We start from the raw sequence: 26,439 nt of genomic DNA on the forward strand, positions 1-26,439 counted from the left end.
TAAACCTGGGTATCTTTTAGTTTTTGTTTTGATTTGGCTTGGTTGGGATTTTTTTGCTCGGCAGAGAGCTCGTGTTAGAAAATATTCCTAACATCTTGGAGGTCCCACGGAAATAGAAAATATTCCTAACAGCAGCCTGAGATGGAGTAGAAGGGCCGGGTCCCTGTTGGAGAGAGGACACCTGCGAGAGGTGTTTGTGGGGGTAGGGGAGGTAGAAACACCGACTTAGGAAACTAAAAAGAGCCCGCGTAAAGAAGACGTCACCGGAAGTGGGGTGTATTGTGCCGGGTCAGGAGGAGCCGCTCCAGGGAACCAGGACAGGGAATTGCGCTATTCCCTGTTGGACTCGGGGAGTCGCGTGGTTCGGAACTGGATGAGGTAGACCGCGCTGTGAGATCGGGGACCTGAAAATTCCTCAGAGCCGCAGATGCCGGGGAATTTCCAGGGAAAGTCAGCAGCGCAGTGGCGGGAACCGCAGCCCAGCGGCCCTGGAACCTCCCAGGTCAGAGGAGCTGCGGGGCTGGGACCCAGGAGGGAAGGGGCCGGGGCTGTACTCGCTGAGGCTGCTCAGAAGGACTCGGCTTTCAAAATTACGTTGTGAATATCTTTCGGTTGTCGATAAGGTTGAGATCCTATGAAGTGGGGTTTAATCGTGATGTTTTTTTTAAATCTTTTATGGTTGTCAGAATATTTTCACAGAATAATCTCGTGGAGCATCCGCAGTGTCTGTAGTTTGCAAAGGTGTTCTCTTTCATACTGTAACAGTTACAAAGCTTCTGGTTTTTTAACTCAGGTAGTCCACTACCTCCCTACTGAAGAGTGGCCTTCAGCGCGAAGAATAACAATCCCCATAGGTATTAGTGAAATGAGATACCTCTGTATATTTGATTGGATCGGAAAATAATACATTATAAATCACCACAGTTATGGTTGTAAACATTAGCATTTCCTGAGATGTATACACTCTGTAGTAAAAACAAAATTCAGAAATGTGTCTTCATATGCTTAGCTGAGTGAAAAATGAGGACACAACTGCTCCACCACGTGGTTATCGTAGGTATGAGGGAGAAAATAGCCAGAGGCATCTGCGAGGGTCCAGAATGAACTGGTGCTTGAGAGAGGGGAGGAAGACTGAACACAGGTGGAGGCCAAGAGAGGACCTAGAGGTCAAGAAGTCACCTCAGCCATTTGACAAGGTCCAGGCAAGCCCAATATGCATGCTGTGAGAAGATGCTATTAAGCCATAGTATTTTTATAGACAGAAAACTCCTTATAGATTAAAACAAAATTAGAAAGTACCTTTTGAGCTCTCTTTCTCCCTCTTTCTTTGTCTGCCTCTCGATCTTCCCTCCCCTTTACCCTTCTCTCAATGAACTCTACACTCAAAAAATAAAAAAAGAAAAGAAATTACCTTGATTAATTATGATTTTACACCTATATCAGCAAAATGCCTTCTTAGTTCAAGAAATGCCCTCTGCCCACACACATGTGGCCCGAACTGCCCTTTTCTATTTCAGGGTTTGTGGACACTCAGTGCTGCGACTGTGGTCTTGGAGGAGGAGTAGGAATGCTCGCGGGCACATTTTCACAGGTCTCCTCTTGGAGAAGAGCAGCAGTCTGGATTCTGAAGATCAGGATAATTTCCTTAGTCTCCCTTGCTCCTCAGGGCTCCTGAAGAGACTGCTCTTCACATCTGTGAGCTGTGTGTGAATGAAGATTCACATCTCATAGAATAAAGTGATATCCTCGGAGATAGACACATTTTTGTGGTATTTTCTCACTTTATGTTTATCCTTCTGGCAGGTGTTATCATCTTTTTTCTTCCATTTAAAGTTCCAGGTTTTTTTCACTCGGGAGGCAGAGGCAGGCGGATCTCTGTGAGTTCGAGACCAGCCTGGTCTACAGAGCTAGTTCCAGGACAGGCTCCACAGCCACAGAGAAACCCTGTCTCGAAAAACCAAAAAAAAAAAAAAAAAAAAAAAAAATCTCTTTTTCAAATGCAGGTCTCACATTGTGAGTCAGTCCTGCTCACCTGTAAAGCAGAACAAAGGCCTGGATGGCGAAGAGAGAGGAGACAGTAGTAGCAAAGGATCCAGGTCTGTTACAGTGATTGAGGAAGGGGGTGGGGTAGGTCTCATGGAACAGTAAAATCAGGACATAAATTTGCTTTTGGCAGATTCTAGTACATTAATGATTATGGAAATTTTCACTGAGAATAATATTAGATGTGGTAGTATGGATTTCCCATTATTGGCTGTGTAGTAAGCAGTCAATTATTCTCTGTATTTGATGAGTTATGAGTTTCTGAAATAGCTCTTCCCCATTGAAGCCAAAGTTTCTTTGACCCAGGTTGAAAGCAGAACCAGGCTATGGGTGTGAACTGAGCCATTTAAAGGCAGATTGAGTATTTGTTTTTTTTTTGTTTTGGTTTTTCTTTTTTTTTGGTTTTTTGAGACAGGGTTTCTCTGTAGCTTTGGTGCCTGTCCTGGAACTAGCTCTTGTAGACCAGGCTGGCCTCGAACTCACAGAGATCCGCCTGCCTCTGCCTCCCGAGTGCTGGGATTAAAGGCGTGCGCCACCACCGCCCGGCCAGATTGAGTATTTGTATGTGTAGCAGTTATCAGTACTGACTTCCTGTCTAGGGCCTATGACTTACCTCTTGCTCTTGTGCAGGTTCCTTGTACCATCCATGTATTTCCTTCTGTAGACCTGGCCTCATACTGAACCAGAATAGCTTCTGGTACCCATGAAATAGTATTGCCCCTATGACACCAGTGGGTATGCCTTGCCTGACAGATTGGGATTACATCACACGGGATCCAAATCTGATTATGGCCCCCTGCCCCAGTCTGCATAGCATTGTCTGACAATATGACTGTTATGACCTGGGAGTTCAGGATATCTGCAGACTGGGTGAGTGGTCTGTCCTGAGCTTCCTCAGGAAGGTCCACTTGACTTCTGACTCTCCTATGTGTACCCACTGATGGCACTGTGCTGAGTTAGTCCTCATTCAAGAGGAGTAATTCCATTTGTCCTTCTTTTGTAGTGTTTGGTTTAGCTTTGTGTCTCTTCATCTTTATTATGCTGAGGTATGTTCCTCCTGTTCTCATGTGCTTGAGAGCTTTTATACTTTTATACTGCCACAGGGCTTTCTTGTATCTATTGACGTAGTCATTCAAGTGGCCTGTGGGCCACGAGGGCCAGCAGGTCCCAGGCAGGGAGCCACACAGTGGGTGAGAGGCAGAGACAGATAGGCACGCCATGCAGAGAAAAGTGGGTATTGATTTAGTGGGTTATGGATGGAAAAGGAACTAGAGAAGGGAGAAGAGCAGGGGAGGAATGGGGTGGGGGAGGGAGTGGGTGGGACTTGTTTCTTAAAGAGACATAACAGACCATTACACTAGAGTCATGGTGTTGTGTGATGCTCTCCTCTATTAAGAGACGTAAATTAAATTAGAGACCTTAACGTGAGGAATTTGTGTAACAATGAATACCGCTTTGTATAGCTATTCTGGGTTCAGACCATCAGTGAGACTTGACCTTCCTGCTGCCACATTGGCCTTCAGATTTCATCTTAGAGTGAGTGTCTTGTTTCTTCAACTGACCCATGCTACATAATATATCCTGGCAATATGTGTTTTAGTTTTATAATATAGGAGGTTGATAATTCTGTTCTTTGTAAGAATCCATTTCTTCAGTTCTGATTTATTTGTGTATGACTTTCCATAGCATTCCATGAGGTAACACTGGCATTATTGTCATGCATTTCAGTGTTCCCTTTCCAGCTCCAGTTCTAAAGCACATGGATTCACTTTTTTAGTTTAGATTATGTGAACAAGGCTTTGTCAGTACTTTAGTCTCTTCACAGAAACTAGTCTGTCGTGTTGCACCACTGTATTATCTTTGAGTCTCTATTTCATAAATTCTACATAAGTTTACCAACATCTTCCTGCATAGTATTTCAGATTGACTTGTTCACCAGCTTGTAAACCCCCAGGTTCATAATTATGGACAAATGTCTTTTATAACCAGTGCCTCTTGCTAACAAAAACTTGTCAATGTGTCTTTGTCACCCCACTTCTGTGTGATTATCTTTTTTATTAACTTTATTATCATTATTTATTTATTTAGTTTTTTTTTTTCCAGACAGGGTTTCTCTGTTTAACAGTTCTAGCCATCCTGGAATTTGCTTTGTAGACCAGGCTAGGCTCAAACCCACCGAGACCACCTGCTTCTGCCTCCCAAGTACTGGGATTAAAGGTGTACGCCACCATATCCGGCCTGTGTGATTGTTTTTCATGACCTGCTCTCACTCTGACACACTAAAAAAGTATCTTCAATGCTCCATAAACTCTGTCTCACTGTTCCTTGATTTAAGTCTCTACAGTAGCTAATTAAGAAACAATAAACCGAGTTCTAGAGAGGTGACTCAACTGTTAAGGGCACTTGTTCCTCTTAGAGTTTCCAGGTTCTGTATTATGTACCTTCCTTGGGACTTACCAACCTTCTGGACCTCAGGTTCCAGAGGATATATTGTGCTTTTCTGGCTGCTGCAGGCTCTGCAAGCATGAGGTGCACAGACCTAAGTTCAGGCATAGACACCCATCCAAATAAAATTAAGATAAATAATTTTTAAAAGAAAATATAAGCGATCTGGAAGGGTTCAAAATAAAATAACAGTATAGAAATGAACTCGGAGGTATCACTATTAGTGAGAGAGTAACTCCGAGATATTTTATGCTATTTGTGGCTATTGTGAAGGGTGATATTTCTCTGATTTCTTTCTCAGCCCTTTTATCATCCAAGTACTGTTGGGCTACTGAGTTTTTTTTTAGTTAATCTTGTATCCTTTTACATTACTGAAAGTGCTTATGAGTTGTAGAAGTTCCTTGGTAGAATTTTTGGGTCATCAGCAAATAGTGAGAGTTTGACTTCTTCTTTTCCGATTTGTATTTCCTTGATTTCCTTTTAGTATCTTATTGCTCTAGCTAAGACCCCAAGAACTATATTGAATAGGTATGAAGAGTGAACAACCTTTTCTTGTTCCTGATTTCAGTGGGATTATTAGTGAGAGAGTAAATGTGGATCCTGGATATGTGGTGGGATTTCTAATACCTCATGTCAACAAGTTAAGAATGATCCCTATGTATGATAAATAAATAACATTTTGTTTATGGACAGAGGTTTTATCATATTGGTTATGTAGTTAGGAACACAGAAGTAACTTCTGAAAGGATCTACCCTAATTGTACAGGATTTATAGTACAGGAAAATGCTGTCACCCAGCATTGTATCAACAGAGAAGAAGTCTTTGATGGAAGAAAAGTGAATTGTATTAAACAGCACAATTTTTTTATTCTTAGGTGCCACCAGAGGCCTTAGATCTCAGTTCTCCTAACTGATCAGTCTGTTGTGATGTAGAAAGGTCACATTCCCACTCCAAATAGTTCATGATTAGCAAACAGGACTTGGCAGTTTTTTGCATCAGTAAAATAAATTGGATTAAGGACTGTGTGTTAATTGACACACACAGAACAAACTGTTCCATGCTGTTCGTATATGAAATGTGCTGAAACCAAATACATTGAGTGGCGTTTTCACTGGCACACTAGGATCTGTGGTTTGCAGTTGAGCTTCTGAGGTCCTGAAGGTCGTGCATGTTCCTCTCTCAGGAGAGTTAGCAACATCTGGTGCTCTTTACTAGAATGTTTGATTTTGCCCCATTTCACCTTCATCTCTCCATGGTAGTAAATTCCAGTTGCTGATGAGACATATCCCTTTTCTATTGCTATTCATGAGGTCCTCCTCCTTTCATTAATTTAGAGATAATGAGTTCTTCATGAGTCCTCTGGTTTGCGCTGAATAGGATTAGTGGAGGCGTTGAGTCTCTTTCCTTCCTCTAAGTTGAGGATTTTCTCCTATTATCTTATATTGTAGCTTTCAGAGTACATGTTGTTGTCTTTGTATTGCTTTTTTAAAATATATTTTTAAAAGCCTATTTATTTTATTTTAGTTTTTTGATTATAGGTTTCTTCCAGATAGTCCTGGCTATGCTGGAACTTACTATGTAGACCAGTCTGGCTTTGAACTCACAGACATATGCTTGCCTCCGTTTCCTGATTGCTGGGTCAAAGGTGTGTGCCACCACTGCCAGGCTGTCTTTGTATTGCTTTAATAGTCCTGTTATACTGTGAATTTCTTGACCTCATTTACTTGTTATTTTTCTTGATTAGCTCATTGACTGTCTTGTAAATTCCTCAAGGAATTTATAAATGCCTGTATTGGTTTCTAGAGACTTTAGTTTCTTTACATATCTTGACCTTTGAAAATTCTCTTGATTGTTGTTTGCATTTCATCATTTAGAAATTTGAGTCTCTTATTCCAAAATCATGGGAAAAAATTGAACAATTCTGCTGAGGTCATAGGAAAGAAACATAGGATACTTCTGCCCCGTGACTGGGTAAGATGTGTTGGGAATGAAGTTAGTAACAAGAGGCATCTGCTCTCCTTTTTTTTTTTTTTAATATTTATTTATTATGTATACAATATTCTGTCTGCGTGTATGCCTGCAGGCCAGAAGAGGCGCCAGACCTCATTATAGATGGTTGTGAGCCACCATGTGGTTGCTGGGAACTGAACTCAGGACCTTTGGAAGAACAGGCAATGCTCCTAACTGCTGAGCCATCTCTCCTGCCCTGGCATCTGCTCTCCTATATTTACCCTAAAGTTATTCAATAAGAAATCTTAGATTTTCTCAGTACCTGTCAAGATATAAGATGATACAAAATGAGCCGGGCGGTGGTGGCGCACACCTTTAATCCCAGCACTTGGGAGGCAGAGGCATGCGAATCTCTGTGAGTTCGAGACCAGCCTGGTCTACAAGAGCTAGTTCCAGGACAGGCTCCAAAACCACAGAGAAACCCTGTCTCGAAAAACCAAAAAAAAAAAAAAAAAGATGATACAAAATGTAACTGTGACATATGTGTATGCATATATACAGTAGATCTATAATTATGTAAACATAAAATCTATTATCCACACATGCAAAATCAATGCCCATTTCGTGACCTGGAATTAGCATGAGATATACAATTACATAAGACAAGAGAGTAGAGAGATGTCTCACAGTTCTACTTTTTCTTGAGAGTGTAAAGTTAATTCTATAGAGGAAAATAGTAGCAGCCAGGGACCGAAAGACCTCAGAGTTGTCACAATGAATATTTATTGTCAACTTGATGTATTAAGAACTGCCTTTAGGCTAGAGAGATGACTCAGAGACTAAAAGCACTTACTGCTCTTGAAAAAGACCAGGATGCCATCTTAGCAGCCACATGGTCCATTACCACTCAATACCTCCAGATTTTGTGGATCTGATCCTCTCCTGACCTCCCTGGACTCCATAGGTGCAAGTGGTATGTATACATACTTGCAGGTGTGTAGTTGGACCTCTTTGTTGGGTTAGAGAAGGCAACAATGCTGGACCTGATCTATCGGGGACCAGCCTCAACAAAAATACCTCCTGCCAGAGTAGAGGCGTGGGATTTAGAAATATAGTAAAGAATATGAAGAGGTGAATGAAAGTAATAACTGAAATTCGCCCTTGTTTAACTTTTAATTGCTTTAAATACACCTGACCCCAAAAGGTAGGAGTAAGACAAAACACTGTATTAACAAAATACAAGGAAATGAACATACCAATTGAAGGCTACATCCATAGTTAAGCATTTTGTTGATAGAATAAAATAAGTCATGTTCACACCCTAGACCCAAACATTCTGTAGGCAAACCACTCCCTGGGCAGAATCCAAAGTTATCTCCTAAGAGAACTGAAGCCTTAATTGGAGACTTAGACTTTTGTTTGAGGTAAAACTTCTACTTCTCTGTACTTGAAATACAAGGTCTGACTATTAACCACACTTGTTGACAATAACATTGAGAGAACAGAACTCTCTGGTCTAAATCTAGGTGGCACCTTTGTTTGAGGTAGAAACCTTGAAGGACTAGAGGTAAATTCCAACTCTCTGGTTGGAAATAGGCTCACATTTTCAGGCCTCCACACTGATACAGATTCAAATAATGGGTTTTGGCAGATAACGTAGGAATGAAACCATCAGTCCTTTTTTCATGTCTTTAGTTTTGGGACCTTCTGAGTTTAACTAAATTTGCCTGTCTGAACGTGGGTTGGGGGTTACTTACTGGATCCTGGGCAACTCCTAAATATCTCAACCTCTGAAATAGACACCAATCTATTGTCTGCTGTGAACTTCCTGTAGACCCTATAGATATGCATTTAGGGTGCCTCTCTTAGCCTTGATGGAATGTTGATGGACTCAATCTCATGAGGCATTTTGCAGATGAACACAGAGGCATATTCAGGTCCAGAAATTTTTTTTTAAAATATTTATTTATTTATTATGTATACAATACTCTGTCAGTGTATATGCCCACAGGCCAGAAGAGGGCGCCAGATCTCATTACAGATGGCTGTGAGCCACCATGTGGCTGCTGGGAATTGAACTCAGGACCTTTGGAAGAGCAGGCAATGCTCCCAACCTCTGAGCCATCTCTCCAGCCCCAGGTCCAGAAATTTTTTCACTGCATGTTCTCCATTCTCTGGTTCTGGCTCTTCCGTTTTTCTACTAGGTCTTCTAGAATGTTCCTTTGAGCAGGTTGTTCTTTACTGATAAGCTCCTGAAGAGGAAAGTCCAGAGAATAGAAAAGATGGGTTCAAGTGTTCTTATGTAAGCTATGTCTTATGCCTTATGCAGGGTTATTAAGAAGTACAGTATCTTATACACAGTTCTAAAAATTAGAATGGGTCAGTGTTCGCAAAAGTTTATAATACCGTGAGATAAAGTATAGAGAATCCGATCAGCATTGTACAAGGGAACACAGGCGATCACAGCATCAGAGATCAAGCACACCTCAGCCTTGGGACATATATCTCCAACCCCTTATGTTGTGAAGAGTTGGGCTGTCTGGGTCAGAAGTCACAATTCCCAAGTTCTTTGACCGTTATTGGCACATAATCCTGGGGTAGAGGAAGAATAGTATTCCTACTCCATACATCAGGACCTCAAGGAAAGCCTCAGATTAATTTACGCATCATAATTCCTGTGTTCTATTTAGCATCCGTGATGCTGGCATTATTTAATACCTTAGTATGGATGAGTATTGTTTTCTGTACTAACATCTGAGCACTTCAGTAGGAAAACTGACTGATGAAGGCTGAGTGCACCACTTTACTTTTCAATATAAACAACAATTTAAAAGAAAGTTTGCCATTAGGACCTTTTAGGAAAAAAAAAAAAACAGTAAGGGCCCCTGTAGCGCTCATGACCTATTATACGACCTGTTCTTGATCAGGTTTCAGAATGTGACATGCATTCTCTCTCTGAGAGAGAATCTTTAATCCAGTAGAAAATATTTTCCTGTAATTTCTTTTGGTCTGTAGCCTTCATAAATCACTGTGGCCAGGCATCTTGGCGAGTGCTTTCTGAGGGATCAGAGTCCATGGCAGGAAGGTCAAGGAGAGAGCAACCACGTGCGTTGAATAGAAAGCAAGAGATCACATCCTTAAATTAACCACAGTCCCTAAGGAGGGGGAGGGAATACTAAGGTGGCTTGAGGATCATTTTTTCTTAGAGCCTGTCCACAGGTGTCATACTTTATTCAATATTGTTTCAGCAACTAATCTTCCCAAAACACTGTGACCAACTGGTCACTTAGGTTCAAATATATGTCAATGAGAGATATTCTCATCCAAACCAATACAATTAGTCTCCTAATATTCATGCTGTAATTGTGTAGGAACACACATTTTAGAGGATTTTAAATCAGTGTAGAAAATAATACCTTTAAATTCTTTTTTTTAATGAAATCAGATTTTCTTTTTTTTAAATATTCATTTACTTATTATGTATCTGTCTGTGTGTATGCCTGCAGGCCAGAAGAGGGCACCAGACCTCATTACAGATGGTTGTGAGCCACCATGTGGTTGCTGGGAATTGAACTCAGGACCTTTGGAAGAGCAGGCAATGCTCTTAACCGCTGAGCCATCTCTCCAGCCCATACCTTTAAATTCTTGTTTGACTTTTCCATTTGTTGTTTCTGAGACAGGGTCTCACTCTGTAGCCCTGACTGACCTGTAACCTGATAGGAAGAGCAGGTTGGCTTCCAACTCACATGGATCTTCCCAACTTTGCCTCCTGAGTGCTGGAATTAAAGACCTACCTCACTATTGCAGGCTTCAATTTCACTTTTATCTTTTAATATTGCTACTGTAATGCAGCAAGAATTTAGTTCATTTGTTTGACCTATCATTTTTTTTTGATTGAATGATCCAGCTCCTTAGCCTTGTACTGAAACTCTGATATTTGTCTTATACTTGCTGTATCTTTTTTTTTTTTTTTTCGAGACAGGGGTTTCTCTGTGGTTTTGGAGCCTGTCCTGGAACTAGCTCTTGTAGACCAGGCTGGTCTCGAACTCACAGAGATCCGCCTGCCTCTGCCTCCCGAGTGCTGGGATTAAAGGTGTACGCCACCACCGCCTGGCTTACATGCTGTATCTTGGTGGACCTCTCTCCACTGAGTTGTATTAGGCTTACAGAGTTCTCTATTTCTTGTTTCATTATTTTAGGGATTCCTTCGATTTCCATCTCTAGATTGCAGTGTTCACATCCTGCATTGTCCTCCTTATTTCCTGAGACATTTGCTGGCGTTCCCTTGCCCTTCAATCAGTTTGTTCCTGTCCTCTTTGAGCTCTGGTGCTTGTTTCCTCTTTATGTCCCTTGACTTTGTTGAAATGACTTTGACTGTATTTTGAGTTTTTTCTCTTGAATTTCATTCCAATTGCATTCCTTAGGTAGCACTGGTATTGCATAGGTGAACTACTGGTAGAGGATTTCTCACAATCTCTGCATATGTCAAGCTTCTCCCCTGTATGAATTGTCTGATGTATCTATCCTAAGATGTTGTTTCTGGATAAAGTCTTTGCAATATTTATTGCATTTGTAACTATTCTCTCCTGTATGAATATTCTGATGCTTTCTAATTCCTGAGCTGCAAATGAAGGATTTTCCATAATCAGTAAATTTGTAAGTTTCTCTTTAACATGGGTTCTGTAATGTCTTTTGACATCTGATGACTGAGAAGAGCACTTATCACCTTCTGTGCATTTGTCAGGTTGTTTTCTGATGGGGGAGTGTCATATATCAATCTGTTGATATCATTGGTTAAGCAATAAAGAAACTGCTTGGCCCTCATAGGTTAAAACATAGCTGGGAGGAGTAAACAGAACAGAAGGCTGGGAGAAAGAATCTGAGTCAGTGAGTCGTCGTGATTCTCCCACTCCAGACAGACGCAGGTTAAGATCAGTCCTGGTAAGCCAGCTCGTGGGCTACAGCAGATTATTAGAAATGGGCTAGTCCAGGTGCGAGAGCTATCCTAGAAGAGGCTAGATAGAAATGGGCCAAGCGGTGTTTAAAAGAATACAGTTTCCGTGTAATTATTTTGGGGCATAGAGCTAGCCATGTGGGCGGCCGGGTGCCGGGGACGCAGCCCCGCCGCTCCTGTTACTACAGTTTTCCGCTTGCATATTGTTATGTTCTTTGAGTTGTGACAAATGCAGGAAAGACTTACTACATTCTGTACATTTATAGGGTTTCTCCTCTGTATGAGTTCCTTTATGTCTACATTGCTGTAGTTTCTTTCCTCTTTGGTTTTGTTTCAGGGTTGGTTAGAATCAAAAGATTTATCATTCTCTATATTTTTGAGTTCTTCCTTTCTAGTGTGGATTTGTAGGATTTGACTAAGGGTGGAGCATAAATTTAAACATTTTACACAGTCTTTTTAGGTTTGATGTTTAATAGAAGCATCTCTGTGGTTGCTAGATTTGTACTTGTTGCAGTTTTCTGCAGTATCATTTTTGTTGTAAAGTGTACACTGGGAAGATTCATAAATCATTTTGCCAAGCTCATTACATTTATAAGACTTCTTGAATATTCACATTCTGATGCACAGAATGCTTTGAGCTGCGATTCAGGACCTTCTTATATTTAACCCACATCTGATAGGTGTCTGGAAAATTAGGACGGTTAAGGTTAAGGATAATAGGGATTGATACATGAGTAACAGATTCAATATCTGATGTTTCCTGGGAAATTAAGCTAGCAATTCTTTAGAATAGAGTTTATCAGCAGAGGCCTTTTGTGTTTCACAATCACTAAATGTAAGCTCAGAAGATCCTCACTTAAAATGCAGGGAATGATAACAGACTTTTCATTCTTAGCTAAACTTCACACCTTGCAGAAGGTCAGATAGTTGATTGAACAAAAGTGAACTCTGAGAAAGGGCTCTCTGAAGGATCATAGGAAGGAAAATTCTCCATTTTCTTGTGTATGCTTTTGAGACACAGTCATGACATGTAGCATTGGTCAGCTATGAACTATTTAACTAATGCCCTTTGACTCTTTTGCTCATCCTCCTCCTGCAATGAACCTCTTGCTTATACATGTTGCATGAGGCAAGTTCTCTTAATGGTCTACCCTGGCTGGCCAGAGGTACCCATTGTTTGCCATTTCATCCTTACAGACACAGCTTTCAATATTCTGTTATCGATTGCTTTGCATTGTCGGTAAGTTTGAGTTTCCATCATGTGGTTCTTACCATAATTTTTTTTTTTTTACTATCTTATGGTTGCCTGTTTATTGTCTCATAAAGTAATTCTTTTTTTTTTTTTTTTTAAGACAGAGTTCCTCTGTGTAGCCCTGGCCTTCCTGTAACTCGCTCTGTAGAGCAGGCTGGTTTCAAACACACAGAGATCCGCCTGACTATACCTCCTCAGTGCTGGGATTAAAGGTGTGCACCATCACTGTCTGACTGTAAAATAATTCTTAAGATAATCTAGTAGAGCATTTGCATTGTCTGTTGTTTGCAAACAATTTTCTCTTTGCTATTTTGGCAGTTCCAAAGGTCCTGGAATTTAAATTCACCCATGCTTTCTAACTCCCCTGTGTACCAATTGGCTAAGCAAGAGAGTGGCCTTTGCCTCTGTAATGTTTGCAAGCTGGGTAAGGGCCCGGAGATTAAAAGAACACACAAGAGACATGGGTCATTCATGAGGAGATAATGTCCAATGCCATTTATTCAACTTTAGGAAATCCCTTATATACCTAACTGCTGCACAATGAAATTCCCTCCAGGCAGGTAGGAAATTTACCAAGTTCAAAATGGAGTAAACAATGGCCCTATAGCTAACCGCCAGCGGGGCAGAGGGAGCACATGAACAAGCAGGATGTTTACTGGAAATTGTAACAAGATGTCTGGCCAGAAACTGTCCTCAAGATGAACCCTGAGGGGAGAGGTAGACCTGTGGACCCTACAGCCTCTGTGACTGCATCCACAGATAATAATCACATGACAAACCCATGTAGATGTGATTAAACAGATATTATTTAGAGTGCCATACATGTGGTTATAAATATTAAACAAATCTTTTACTCCCTGTTAATTTTACATCTGAGACATATACAGTCTAGTATGTAAATAGAGCATTCAGAAATTTCTTTATATGCTGTCTACTTATGTTACCCCTTAGGTCCAGGGAAGCCAAACATGCTTGCTGTTAGATTATATCACGCTTCACTACTTTCAAATTAGTAAACTCACTTTAGATGAAAACAAAATTGTAAAGCATCTTTTGAACATTCATGATCATTCTTCTGTGTGAGAAAAGAATCTCTTCTGTTGAAGGAAAACATTCTGCCCATGAACAACTCTCCAAAGTGTTTTTTTTTTTATTTTTTTATTTTTTTTTATTTCAGGATTTGTTGACAGTGCTGTGACTGTGGACTTCTACGAGGAGTGGGAATGCCTAGACTCTGCTCACAGGGCTTTTTGCAGAGATCATGATCATTCTTCTGTGTGAGAAAAGAATCTCTTCTGTTGAAGGAAAACATTCTGCCCATGAACAACTCTCCAAAGTGTTTTTTTTTTATTTTTTTATTTTTTTTTATTTCAGGATTTGTTGACAGTGCTGTGACTGTGGACTTCTACGAGGAGTGGGAATGCCTAGACTCTGCTCACAGGGCTTTTTGCAGAGATCTCCTGTTGCAGAACTGCAATAGTCTTTTTTGCAGAGATCTCCTGTTGCAGAACTGCAATAGTCTGGATTCTGATGGTGAGAATAGTTTTCATGCTGTCTCCTTTTCCTCCCCAGGGCTCTTGAGAAAACCACTCTGCATGTGTGTGAGCTGTGTGTGAATGAGTATCACATCTCACAGAGTAAAGTGAAGAGACATTTTTCATGATATTTTCTCTTTCTTTGATGTTTTTCCTTTGGACAGGTATTAGTATCCTTAGTTTTTGTTCCTTGCAAAGTTCCAGGTGCTTTCTGAAGAATCTTTCTCCTGTGCAGGATTCACATTGTCAGTCAGTCCAGCTCACCTGTGAAACAGAACCTAGAACCCTGGATGGAGAAGAGAGAGGAGACAGTAGCAAAGGATCCAGGTATGATAGAGGGATTGAGGAAGAGGTTAAGGGGATGGGGAAGGGCTCATGTGACTGTAGAGACAGGACATGAAATTGGTTTTGCCTCATTCTATTTTATCCTAAATGATTCTAGAGAGTTCCCCTGAGAATAATCCCTAGATTCTCCTATTGTAGGAGTTTGAAGACTGTATGTAAATGCTAATATTCCAACACAAATACAATTTTCTTTGACTTTGCCTGGGAGTTTATGCTGCCCCTCTACTATTATCATAACTGCTTGTAATTTTATACCAACATAAGTGGTTTCATTACTATTGTATCAGTATGGTGTTTAGTTAGAACCATTGAAACCTCTTGGTTTGTCCTGCACACAGAGTTTTCGGAGCATTTTGTCATTCCTTCAGGTTCTGTGTCTTTGAGGGTTAATTTCTCTATTTTCTAAAATAATGTCATCATGATTTTGATCAGAGTTGTTTCATATCTCTGCACAATATTAGTCTATAGCTACATTGCTTTCCCTTTGATATCTTGTCTGTCTTTAACACTCAATGGTTTGTGTTACTTCAATTTTTACATATTTTGAAATTACCTCTGGGTTTGATCCTGCTCTCGTAATTTATGAAGTCTTTGTTGTGTCTCATAATTTTATAAATTCTAGGAAGATTTTTTTACATTTACATAAAAAAGAATACCTGAAAATTCTTGGTACATATTACTAGAATCTTTACAGAAGGTCCTTTTATATTATTTTCCATGTTGGAATGAGAACATGCGATCAACAAATCAATAGTCATACGTCTTATATTCTCTTCTATCTACTGTTGATGTCAGCATTCAGCATACTTTGTGAAGACACTTTTTTGGTTTATTGAGACAGGGTTTTTCTGTGTAACAGTTCTGGTTTTCCTGGAACTCACTTTATAGACCAGGCTGGCCTCAAACTGACTGAGATATGCTTGCCACTGCCTCCTGAGTCCTGGTATTAAAGGTGTGTATCACCATTGCCCCACTGGGAAAACACTTTTTTTTTTTTTTAAAACATTGATCGTTACTAGGTTTAAAGACTTGTTCTATTTTTAAGATGTGTCCATAGTAGACTGTTGGCAGAGGCTACTCATACATTCCTGGCTGCCCAAGACACAATCACATAGAAGCTGTATTAATTACAACACTGCTTGTCCTATTAGTTTATGCATATTTCTAACTAACTCTTACATCATCTTAAATCAACCCATTTCGATCTGTGCATCACGACGAGGTTATGGCCTTCTGGCAAGGTTTCAGTAGGCTTTAGTGGGCACCTTTCTCCTTTGACAGCTACATGGCGTCTCCCTGACTCTGTCTACTTCCTCCTCTATCTGCTTAGAATTCCCACCTTACTCTATTCTGCCCTGCACTAGGCCAAAGCAGCTTCATTCATTAACCAATAATACTATCACATATACAGAAGGACATCCTGCATCATCTCCTCTTTTCTGTCTAAATAAAAGCTAAGATTTTAGCTTTAACATAGTAAAATTACCTATACAAAAGTGTTATCAAGCAAGAATTATAGTTAGAATATTTCTTTGTGAGTCTAAAGTTTCATATCTACTTTATCTATTATCATAACTAAGGATATAAGTATCTGTCTTCAACTTTTCAAGACCCCAGAAGGATATGATACTACCTAAGGAACTGCATTGTAAGCAACTTCCAAGGTTCTAGATTTGGCAGAGACAGCTTGCGGCCTGAACAGTCATTCAAAATTCTTCTGTAACATTGGGGCATTCATCTTCAGACTACAGGCCCAAAGGATCCAGCACTTCACCATGAAGCAGGAAATTTGAAGATCTGTTCTGTCTTGTAATGGCAAAGTTCATCAGTTAACTTTATTCTGTGTCCTGCAGAATATCTGGCAGTTTCTTATGTGAAACAGGAACCTTCGAGGACCATCCTGCCATTTACAAAGTTCAGCAGTCACTTTTCTGTGGGTCCTGTATGTCTAATTCATACAGTATACCATCAAGCAGTCCAGGCAAGAGCAGTTTCTTGCCCAAATGATTAGCCTTGTCTCATTGAAGGCAAATTCCATAACAAGTTTCTTCAATGCCCATCAACCTCTCTGAAGTAATTGGTGGTACCAGAAGCAGACATGTCTCACTATTGAGAAAAGTGTTCAGTTCTTAAAACATTTTAAATGTCATATTCCATAGGTCTTTGAAGTGTTGAAGATTATCTAACTGAAGTATATCTCTATATATTTAGAAAACCTAACTAACATGACTGCAAGCTTGACTATTATAGATGACTATTTATTAACCTGTATTTCTCAATTATACATTACATTTTAAATAAGCTTCACAATTACAATACCTTAATTAAGAGCAGAAATATACATATAACAAAATTGACCTTAAATTTGTATCAATAAGCCTAGATCCATACCAATGCAAAGTATTCATCTCTATATCATATCCCCCTTTAAATGAAAGCAAACATTTATAAACAATCATTTAGGGAATTTGGGCATAGTTCTCTCCAAACTCCGTACTTTTTGTTGGGTGAAGTATTTTGGGGGGTCACGGAGACCTTTCATGGAGTCTTTGTTCATCAAACTACATTAATCTGGAAGGAATCTATGGGTTCTCATCTTCTGTGGAAACAAAAGCAGAACCTCTTTTCCAAAATAACATGTCCTTAGACTCAAATTTTGAAATCAAGATACCTTTAAAATATATTTTTTGGTTTAGCTTAATAGCCCTCAGAATCAAATATCTTTCTGTAGTCAAAAAATTCAAAGAAAACACAATAATACACATAATCCAGATTCTCTATGTATATTCCATGCTTATGTGGCTTGTTTTTCTTCTTTAATCTATGACTGTCTGTACTCTATCTCTTTAAAGTCTTTGTTTTATTTTATAGAACCATTTACTTTTTTTTAAGTAACTATTTCTTTTCCCAAGTCTACATACATTTATCTAACACTGTGATCCATTTAGAGGTCTTTTTTTCTTTTATCTGAATCTGTCTTTATTGTGTATCTGTAATAATTTTCTGACCAGGAAATCTTATTACCATTTTATGCTATTTTTCAATTGCACATAGTCAAATTTCACCAAATCTTGTCTCGAAAAACAAACAAAAATACCTGAAGTCTTATATTCTGCTATGAAGATCTTAATCCTGTCACTAAATTTTAGATCATGTGGGTGTATCCTGACGTTTATATTCATGTTATAATTGCCAGGATGTGGTAAGAATTTACATTATATGTTGTCTGTAAACATGGTTCTCTTTGTTATTGTGGCAATTCCAAAGCTCCTGAAATTGAAAGTCATCCATTCTTGAACGGTTACCTATTAAAGAGAGTGGCCTTTTTTCCACGACATCTAGGCATTCCCTGAGAGCTTTTTAGATAGCAGTCACATAAGGAACCTTCAATTTTCAGCAACCACATGATGGCTCACACCATCTGTAATGAGATCTGGTGCCTTCTTGAGGAATAGACCTGGTCTCATCAACTTAGACCATGAAACCCATTATGGAAAAATTTGATGGAACCAACATATAGAGGCTGCCCATGCATGTTTCAGTATTGCCAAGGCATAAATTTCTTCCTTCCTTCCTTCCTTCCTTCTTCCTTCCTTCCTTCCTTCCTTTCTTTCACTTAAGGAGCCACTGCAGTTTTCACTAAATCAGGAAGTATGTTTTAGTAAGCTAAAAGGCCATTGTTGTAAAGATTATCATTTATTAAGCAAACTGTTTTCTTTCCCTTCATTTTCCAACCTAGAATTATGCGGGTTATGATGTAAGTACAGTATTCTGAAATGTGGTTTTGTATATGTAGTGCTTAGTATTACACCCTAGAGTGTGGAAGAGCACAGTGTGTGTGTATGCTGTCAGACGGTATCAGGTCACACTGCTTTGACAGTCACAGTATGCACTGTAGGTTAGAATAAAATTAGAGAGTATCTGTTAAACAATTCTTATCACTCAAGTGTATGAGAAAAATTGACACCAGCTGTCTTTTGTCTCCTTGTTTGAAGAAAAGCACTCTTCCCATAACACATGACCAAACTGGCCTGGTGATGTTTGGTTTTGGCTTTATTTTGTTGAGTCTGGCTCAGATTTCACCACGTACACCCACCTGGTCCCACCAGGTCCCAGCCTGTCTGCCTCTGCCTTCTGAGTGCTGGAATTAAAGTGTGCAGGAACTGAGTTAGGCTCAAGACTCACTTCTTTTGTTTTTAATTTCATGATTTGTTGATAGGCAGGACTGTGACTGTGGACTGCTCTCAGGAGGAGGGCAATGCTTGAGCTTCCTCAGCTGCCTTTGTACAGAGATTGGATCTCCTAGGACTGCAGCAGTCTGTTTTTTGTGCGTGAGAATAGTTTTCTTCCATCTCCATTGCTCCTCCTCAGGATTCCAGGGAAAACTACCCTGCAAGTATTGAGGTTTGTGCAAATGAGTCTCACATCCAACAGTGGAAAGTGAAATTCTCACAAGAGCAAAGTGTAACGGTTAGAGTTCTGTGGGGAAAGTTTTCCCCAGTGGAGGTGTCACAGTTCTGAAGGGAAAGGCAAAAGTACTACAACTCTATGGTGGAAGGTTTCTCAGTACAAACATTACGTCTCTGAGAGAAAAGGTTTTCTAACTGAAGCTGATACAGGTCTGCTCCCACTGGGAAGGTTTCCCCAGTGCAGGTGTTTCAGTTATGAAGGGACAGGTATTCCTATAATTTGGAGTCAAGGGATAGCACCACATTAACACTGTACAACAAACCTCACAGAAGAGATTTAATTTTTTTTGAGAGGGAAAAAGTCAAGAGTCTGTCTGTTTCTCCTCTGACAAGAAGCATCTGAGAATTGAGCAGAAGACAGTATTTATCTAATGTTTCTTTGGCCCACGTGGAGCTTTCCAGGGTGGCATTTGGTGTGTTTTCAAGTTCAGAGCTTGGGCCTTCTACTTTGTATGGCAGAGCTTGGCTGCCTGTATCTGAAGGGGCTGTGTCTGCCTATTAGGGCAGTTAGAGTGACCTCGGTATGGACTCTGGTGGTTGGAGATCCTCAGTGGTGGGACCTGGCCTATAGCATGCTTCAAAGAACTTTCATCCTCCTTTTTTTGTTTACTGTTCAGAGTTTTGAAAGGTTTGTGACATTATCATTTTGCTACTTCCTGCTTAATTTGGCATCAGAGTCCTTGGGACAATCTTGATCTTCAATAGTAGGATATAAGCCTCTGGTGAAAGACCCCCAGTGCTGGGAAGACTCTCACTCAAGTCTCGGGATAACACAAGTAACTCACGAGAGACCGTCCTTGCTGCAATCACAGGCGGTTTAATGATCAGATGAGACGGGAACCAGTGCACTGGGGCTGAGACTCATAACCCACGCTGTGGAAGAGTTCGACCCCATGTGACCTAGAGAAGGGGTTTTTATAGGAAGAAACCACAGCAAAATAATACGAAAAAGGCAGGGAGGGTGTCACCGAAAATCACAAGGGGACAAATCCCTGCCTCTCATGATCACTCAAGGTCATAATCAGCTAGTTCCTGAAACACATTATTCCAAAAATACCAATGATAATCACAAGTTGTATCTCAGCAGCTATTGGCTGAAGGAGCGGAAAGAGCTCCTGCAACAAGCTCCTTGTGTTAGTTTTATACTTTTCAATGATACATGAAGCACCTAGCAAATTTAATAATTACCATAGTTTCTTTATCAAGTTTTTTTGTGTGATCACATCATTCAAAAGGAATTTGGTGCCTATACTGTGTTTTTAATCTTAATTCTTTTTCTTTGTTCAAATTCTCTGTCTCATTCTTATGCCTCTGGATTCAGTAATGCTGGAGAACACATACATCTTTCTCTCTTGTTTTCCTGCTAATGCTGTTCATTTTTTCCTTGTGCTGTTCTATTGGCCTCAGTCTAACACATGTGCCTTTTACTGTGTTTAGCTGTGTTCCAATTCTTCCTGTTTTCTTCAGAAGTTTAATCACAAAATCTCATGACATTTGTCTCATGACATTTCCATTCCTACTAGGATTTACATGTCATGGGGGTTTTTAATTCATGATTTTTATTTAATTTTCTGCTAATTTACTTCTCTCTAGTTAAAGTGGTAGTTTTCTTGTTTTGTTTTTTGCATGTTAGATATAGTCTGGCACTCCCTAGCTTTCCTCTATTCCTTATGTGAAATCCTTATTTCATGGATACTTTCTCTCTGATTTTTCTATATATACTTAACCTCCAATTATGATCTGCAGTGCTGCTTGAGTGGATGACCTTTTATTATCTTATAACCTTCATATGCCCTTTCTTCATGAATTTTAAGAGCCCATGTTTTTGAGTGCAATGATAAGGTTCATAGTCATTTTTCCCCCACTTTATATCCTCCCATGCTCTCCATTCTGTTGGAATTTTGAGAAGATTTTTGATATCATGTAGCTTTTCTGCATCTTTTTATGTGTTTTGCCATTGCCCATAACAAAATTAGGTTAACTCTAACTTGACCTTTTTATGTGAAATTTCAACAAGGATTCAAGTCTTTGTTCCTGAGACAGAAATGCTAAGAACAATAGGAAGAATGAATTCTTCTCTGGTAAATGATCCCCAGGTCAGTGTAATGTCTACAATTTTTTAAGAAATTGTTTTTATTGTTAAAACCTTTCAAGATATCAATTCTCTGCCTCTGGCCATGTTATTGAAAGTGTTTATTTTCTGTTATTTACATTTTTTCTTCTTAAGTCTCTGTCCACCTTTTGTTAAATTTCATTTGTTATTAAATTTTATTAATTATTAAGTTAAAATTAGTTTAGTTTTGTGTATGTATATCAGTATATTTGCCTGAATGTGTGTGTGGCAGGGGTGGCTATATATGTCTCCTGCTTGTAAGGTTCCAAAAAGAACATTGTATGTCATAGATCTAGGCTTAAAATCTGTTTTGTAATTCCATGAAGGTGCTGAAGGTGCTTAGAAACTGAGCCAAATTCAGAAGAACTTAGTCATTCTAGAATCCAAACTGGACACCAAAATGGCAAATGTAGTTACTGTACTTTATCTGCTGCTCAGGTCTTAGAAAATATAACAAAATTCATGAAGAAGGGAGACCTCATAAATGTTAGTGTAGTAAGTCCTATCCATTGTTTATGAAAGAGCAGCAATGCTTATGTCTTGACATATTTCTACAGAAATTCTAGAAAACTCTTGTTTATGCCTCATCTGTGTCACAAAAGTGTCTCTTATTTTTTAGTTCTCTTTTACCTCAGAAAGCATTTTGTCCATCATCATGTGGTACATTAGTGATTTTCCATTACAGGATCCTTTAACATTTAGGGATATAGCTGTGGACCTGTCACAGGAGGAATGGGAATGTCTAGACTGTGATCAGCGAGCATTGTACATGGATGTGATGTTGGAAAATTATAAAAATCTGATCTTTGTAGGTAAGAATGCTCTTTTCCTAGATTTCCTGATTCATCATTTGTCTTTGTATATATATACATATATATATATATGTACACAAACACACACACACACACACACACACACACACACACACACACTCTGAACTGTATAGAGAATCCCAGAAATAAGGGAAATTCTAGTTAGCAACAAACATTTTTCATGATATCTCCTTTTAATTTTTCTTGTGTTCTCTGCAAGAGGTAAACATTGCCACATTCTCTCTGATCTTCCCAGTCCTCCTATCTAGTTTTTAATGAAAACTTCAAAGTTAAAAGAAATTAAGTAGGAAGACTAAGAAAATATATTTCTGTGCACTTTTTCTAAAAAATAATTTTTTATGTGCATTTGTGTTTTGCCTATGTGTATGTCTGCAAAGATACCAGATCCCCTGGAACCAGAGATACAGCTAGATAGGAACTGCCGTGTGGGTGCTTGAAATTGAACCCATATCATCTGGAAGAGCTGTCAGTGCTCTTAACCTCAGAGCCATCTCTCCAGCCCCCTGCAGTACACTTAATAAGTAGAATTTTTTTTTGTATTAAACTCTTCCTATCTCTGATTTTTTAGACTCAGAAAGCCTTAAATTGAAGAACTGTTATAGGAATATTCTTGTTTATCTATTTAATTTTTGACATGTCGTCACTGTTTAGCACTGGCACAGAATGACTTTACCTTTTGCACTTTCGAGGCTCAAGCAAGAATATATGGCAAGGTCCAGGCTAACCTGGGTTACACAATGAGTTCTTAGTTGCACAGTGTGAATGTGTGTCCAAAACATAAAGAAGGAAGTTGAGAAACATCCTTTTTTGTTTTTTCCAGAAAGGGTTTCTCTGTAAAACAGGCCTGGCTATCCTGGAAATTGCTTTGTAGAATATGCTGCCTTTGAACTCACATAGATCTACCTGCTTTTGCCTTCACAATCCTGGGATTAAAGACTTGTGCCACACCACTTGGATAGCAACATTGTTCATATGATCCTTCAGAGAGCCTCTTTCCCAAAGTTCTTTACTGCTCCATCACCTATTTGTCTTTGCTTCTCTAAGATACAGTGTTTAGCTAAGAACAAGAAGGTAATTTTTGTCTTTGATATAGTTAGATTGAGGCACTTGTGAGCATCCATTTAATGATTGTGAAACACAAAAGGACTCTGATAAGAACTCTGTCCCTGAGAATTACTAGTTTATCCCTCTTAGGAAACTTAAGAAAATATGTTACTCAATTTCGTACTCTACCATTAATCCCTATTATCCTTAACTGCACTAATTTTTCAGAGACCCATCGCATACATGGTAAATATGAGAACGTCTTGGATCAAGGCACAAAGGATATCCTGCACAATCCTGAGAATATCCAAGAGAAGTTATATATTTGTAATAAGCTTGTCAGACTGATTGAATCCTTCCAATGTAGACCTCATAACACAAGTGATACTGCAGAAAACAGCAACAAGTACAGATCTGGTAACTATGGAGATACCTCTGTTGAAACAGTAAATATGAAGAGACACAAAAGTGGAAACACTCGAGAAGATTCTTGCAAAAATGAGGACTATGTGAACTGTTTTAATTTGTATTACAACATTAGCCAAAATCATAGAGTCAACATAGGAAAGAAAGAACACAAAAAGATAGCATATGATAAATCTTTTGACTCCAAACATAAAATTATGCTGAAACAAACCAATAGAGCAAAAAAAGGAGACCAAAACAAGAACTCTGAAAAATGCTCTAAGTTGGACTCAAACATCAGTAGTCATCAGAGAGCTCCTACAGGAGAGAAACTCTATAAATGTATGAAATGTGATAAATCCTTTCAGCAGTTGTTCCAACTCAAAGTACATTACAATTTCAAGTGTAGTGAAAAACCCCACAAATCTCTTAAAACTCCTCAGAGAATTCATATAGGAAAGAAACCACACAAATGTAGTGAATGTGCCAAATCATTTATGAGTACGTCATATTTTAGAATACATCAGAGAGTACATAAAGAAGGGAAGAAACCTTACCAATGTGGAGAATGTGACAAAACCTTCATTGAGAAAAACAGTCTTAGAATTCATCAGAGAATTCATACAGGAGAGAAACCTTACAAATGTAGTCAATGTGACAAATCCTTTATGTTTAAAGGCAGCATAGTAGTTCACCAAAGAGTACATACAGGAGAGAAACCTTACCAATGTGGTGAATGTCAGAAATTCTTTACGCAGAAAAGTGGTCTTCGAACTCATGAGAAAATTCATACAGGAGAAAAACCACACAAATGTAGTGAATGTGGCAAATCATTTCTGAGTGTGTCGTATCTTAGAATACATCAAAGAATACACACAGGAGAGAAACTTTACAAATGTAGTCAATGTGACAAAGCATTTATCCAGAAAGACTCTCTAATAACTCACCAGAGAACTCATACAGGGGAGAGACCTTACAAATGTAGTGAATGTGACAAATCCTTTACCAGTAGGTCCTTTCTTAGAAGACATCGGGAAATACATTTAGAAGAGAAACCTTACCAATGTGGTGAATGTGACAAATCCTTTACGGAGAAAAGCAGGCTTAAAGCTCATCAGAAAATTCATACAGGAGAGAAACCACACAAATGTAGTGAATGTGGCAAATCATTTGTGAGTAGATCTTATTTTAGAATGCATCAGAGAATACACACAGGAGAGGAACTTTACAAATGTAGTCAATGTGACAAATCATTTGCCCTGAGATGCAGTCTAATAAGTCATCAGAAATTACATACAGGCGAGAGACCTTATAAATGTAGTGAATGTGACAAATCATTTTTCAATAAGGCCGCCCATAGAATACATCAGAGGACACATACAGGAGAGAAACCTTACCATTGTAGTGAATGTGACAAATCTTTTACACAGAAAGGCAGTCTTAAAACTCATCAGAGAATTCATACAGGAGAGAAACCTTACAAATGTAGTGAATGTGAGAAATCCTTTACCTATGGCTCAGAATTTAGGAAACATCAGAGATTTCATACTGGTGAGACACTCTACAAATGTTTTGAATGTAACATATCGTTTACCCGTCGTGAATTTCTTACAATACATCAGAGAAAGCATACAGGAGAGAGACCTTACAAATGTAGTGAATGTGACCTATCATTTATGAGTATCTCATATCTTAGAAGACATCAGAGAAGCCTTACAGTTGAGAAACCTTATAAATGTAGTGAATGTAACAAACTCTTTTCCCAGAAATGCCATCTTAAAACTCATCAGAAAATTCGTATGTGGGAGAATCCTTACAAATGTAGTGAGTGTGGGAAATCCTTTAACACTGACTTATGTCTTAGAAGACATCAGAAAGTTCATACAGGTGAGAAACCCTACAAGTGCTATGAATGTGACAAATCCTTTACCTATGGTTCATCTCTTAGAACTCATCAGAGAATTCATACAGGAGAGAAACCTCACCAATGTAGTGAATGTGACAAGTCCTTTTCGAGTACCTCGTATCTTAGAATACATGAGAGAAACCATACAAAAGAGAAAAAGTCCAAATAATAATCAGTGACATGTCTTTTATCCAACCTTAGAAGGAACACATGAAAGAATTCATACCTGAGAGAAACCTTTCAAGCGCACTGTATGAGAAAAAGTCTTTACTTGCCTTTCACATGTAAGAAAACATCTAAAAATTCATACTGGGGAGTAAAGAAACCATTTGAAATGATGTGGCTTCTGCTTTCTTCAATTTTTATTTCTTCAACCTGAAATAATTCATAATGGAGACAAAATGGAGACGTCTGAAGCCCTGTCTTTGGTCTTGTGTAGCAATTTCCTAGGAACTCAGATGATCCATTCTGAAGGAAAGCTGATTAAGGCAGGAGATAAGCTGCTCAAAATAGCTTCAAGATGATGTGGGATTGCCTTTTCTATGCTGTGAATATGTTTTATTACCATTGGTTAATAAAGAAGCTATCTTGGCCTATGGCAGGCAGAATAGAGCTAGGCAGGAAAACTAAAGTGAATGCCAGGAGAAAGAGTCATGGAGACACCACGTATCTGCCAACAAAGATACCAGAACCTACTGGTAGGCCACAACTTATTGGTGGTACACAGATTAATAGAAATGGGTTAAGATGTAAAAGCTAGCTAGGAATATGCCTAAGCTATTGGCAAACAGTGTTGTAATTAATAGTTTCTGTTTATCCAGGTCTGGATGGCCAGGAAACAAATGAGCATTCTCAGTTTATATCAAGATATCCCTGAAACTGACAGGATTCAGTATGTTTAACTGAAATGTCAAAACTTAGACATAAATCATGCAACTCAAGATTGGTCAAACTGGACCATCAAGATAGGATGCTCCTTAATATGTATGTATCCCTGTAGGTGTGCAGTATGTTTCAGGTGTCCAATATTCATAAGCTATATCACATGCTCATTTTGAGTTTGAGGATTGCAACTACCTTTGTGTCCCCTGTGCTCTGATAAGCAACTTTCCCCATATTCCTGCTACTCCCAATAAAGCTCATT

At 39.0% G+C, this 26,439-nt stretch overlaps 1 protein-coding gene across 6 annotated transcripts; it reads left to right on the forward strand.

Moving 5' to 3' along the window:
* The first annotated feature begins 298 nt into the window (after nt 1-298).
* Nucleotides 299-26,439, forward strand: LOC121449746 (zinc finger protein 420-like). Of its 6 annotated transcripts, XM_041654426.1 has the most exons (6): nt 14,028-14,100; nt 14,140-14,178; nt 14,416-14,507; nt 21,012-21,090; nt 21,793-21,919; nt 23,213-26,439. In XM_041654426.1, exons 2-6 carry the CDS (start codon nt 14,176-14,178, stop codon nt 25,462-25,464), a joined length of 2,553 nt encoding a protein of 850 aa, XP_041510360.1. In that variant the 5' UTR covers nt 14,028-14,100; nt 14,140-14,175; the 3' UTR covers nt 25,465-26,439. The 6 variants fall into 6 exon arrangements, with proteins under 6 accessions (XP_041510359.1, XP_041510361.1, XP_041510360.1 ...); XM_041654425.1 differs by lacking the exons at nt 14,028-14,100; nt 14,140-14,178 and adding an exon at nt 299-502; XM_041654428.1 differs by lacking the exon at nt 14,028-14,100 and having other exon boundaries at nt 14,141-14,178; nt 14,379-14,507.

Source organism: Microtus oregoni, unplaced genomic scaffold (genome assembly GCF_018167655.1).
Source record: "Microtus oregoni isolate MIOR12 unplaced genomic scaffold, Mior012 000006F_ref0000085, whole genome shotgun sequence".
Taxonomy (NCBI): Eukaryota; Metazoa; Chordata; class Mammalia; order Rodentia; family Cricetidae; genus Microtus; species Microtus oregoni.

Excerpts from the sequence above, each read along its gene's own strand:
- LOC121449746 (XM_041654425.1), top strand. The coding sequence starts at position 428 with ATGCCGGGGAATTTCCAGGGAAAGTCAGCAGCGCAGTGGCGGGAACCG. Across the intron at positions 503-14,415 it reads GCGGCCCTGGAACCTCCCAG|GATTCACATTGTCAGTCAGT; the intron begins GTCAGAGGAGCT and ends TCTCCTGTGCAG. Across the intron at positions 14,508-21,011 it reads GACAGTAGCAAAGGATCCAG|GATTCAAGTCTTTGTTCCTG; the intron begins GTATGATAGAGG and ends AATTTCAACAAG.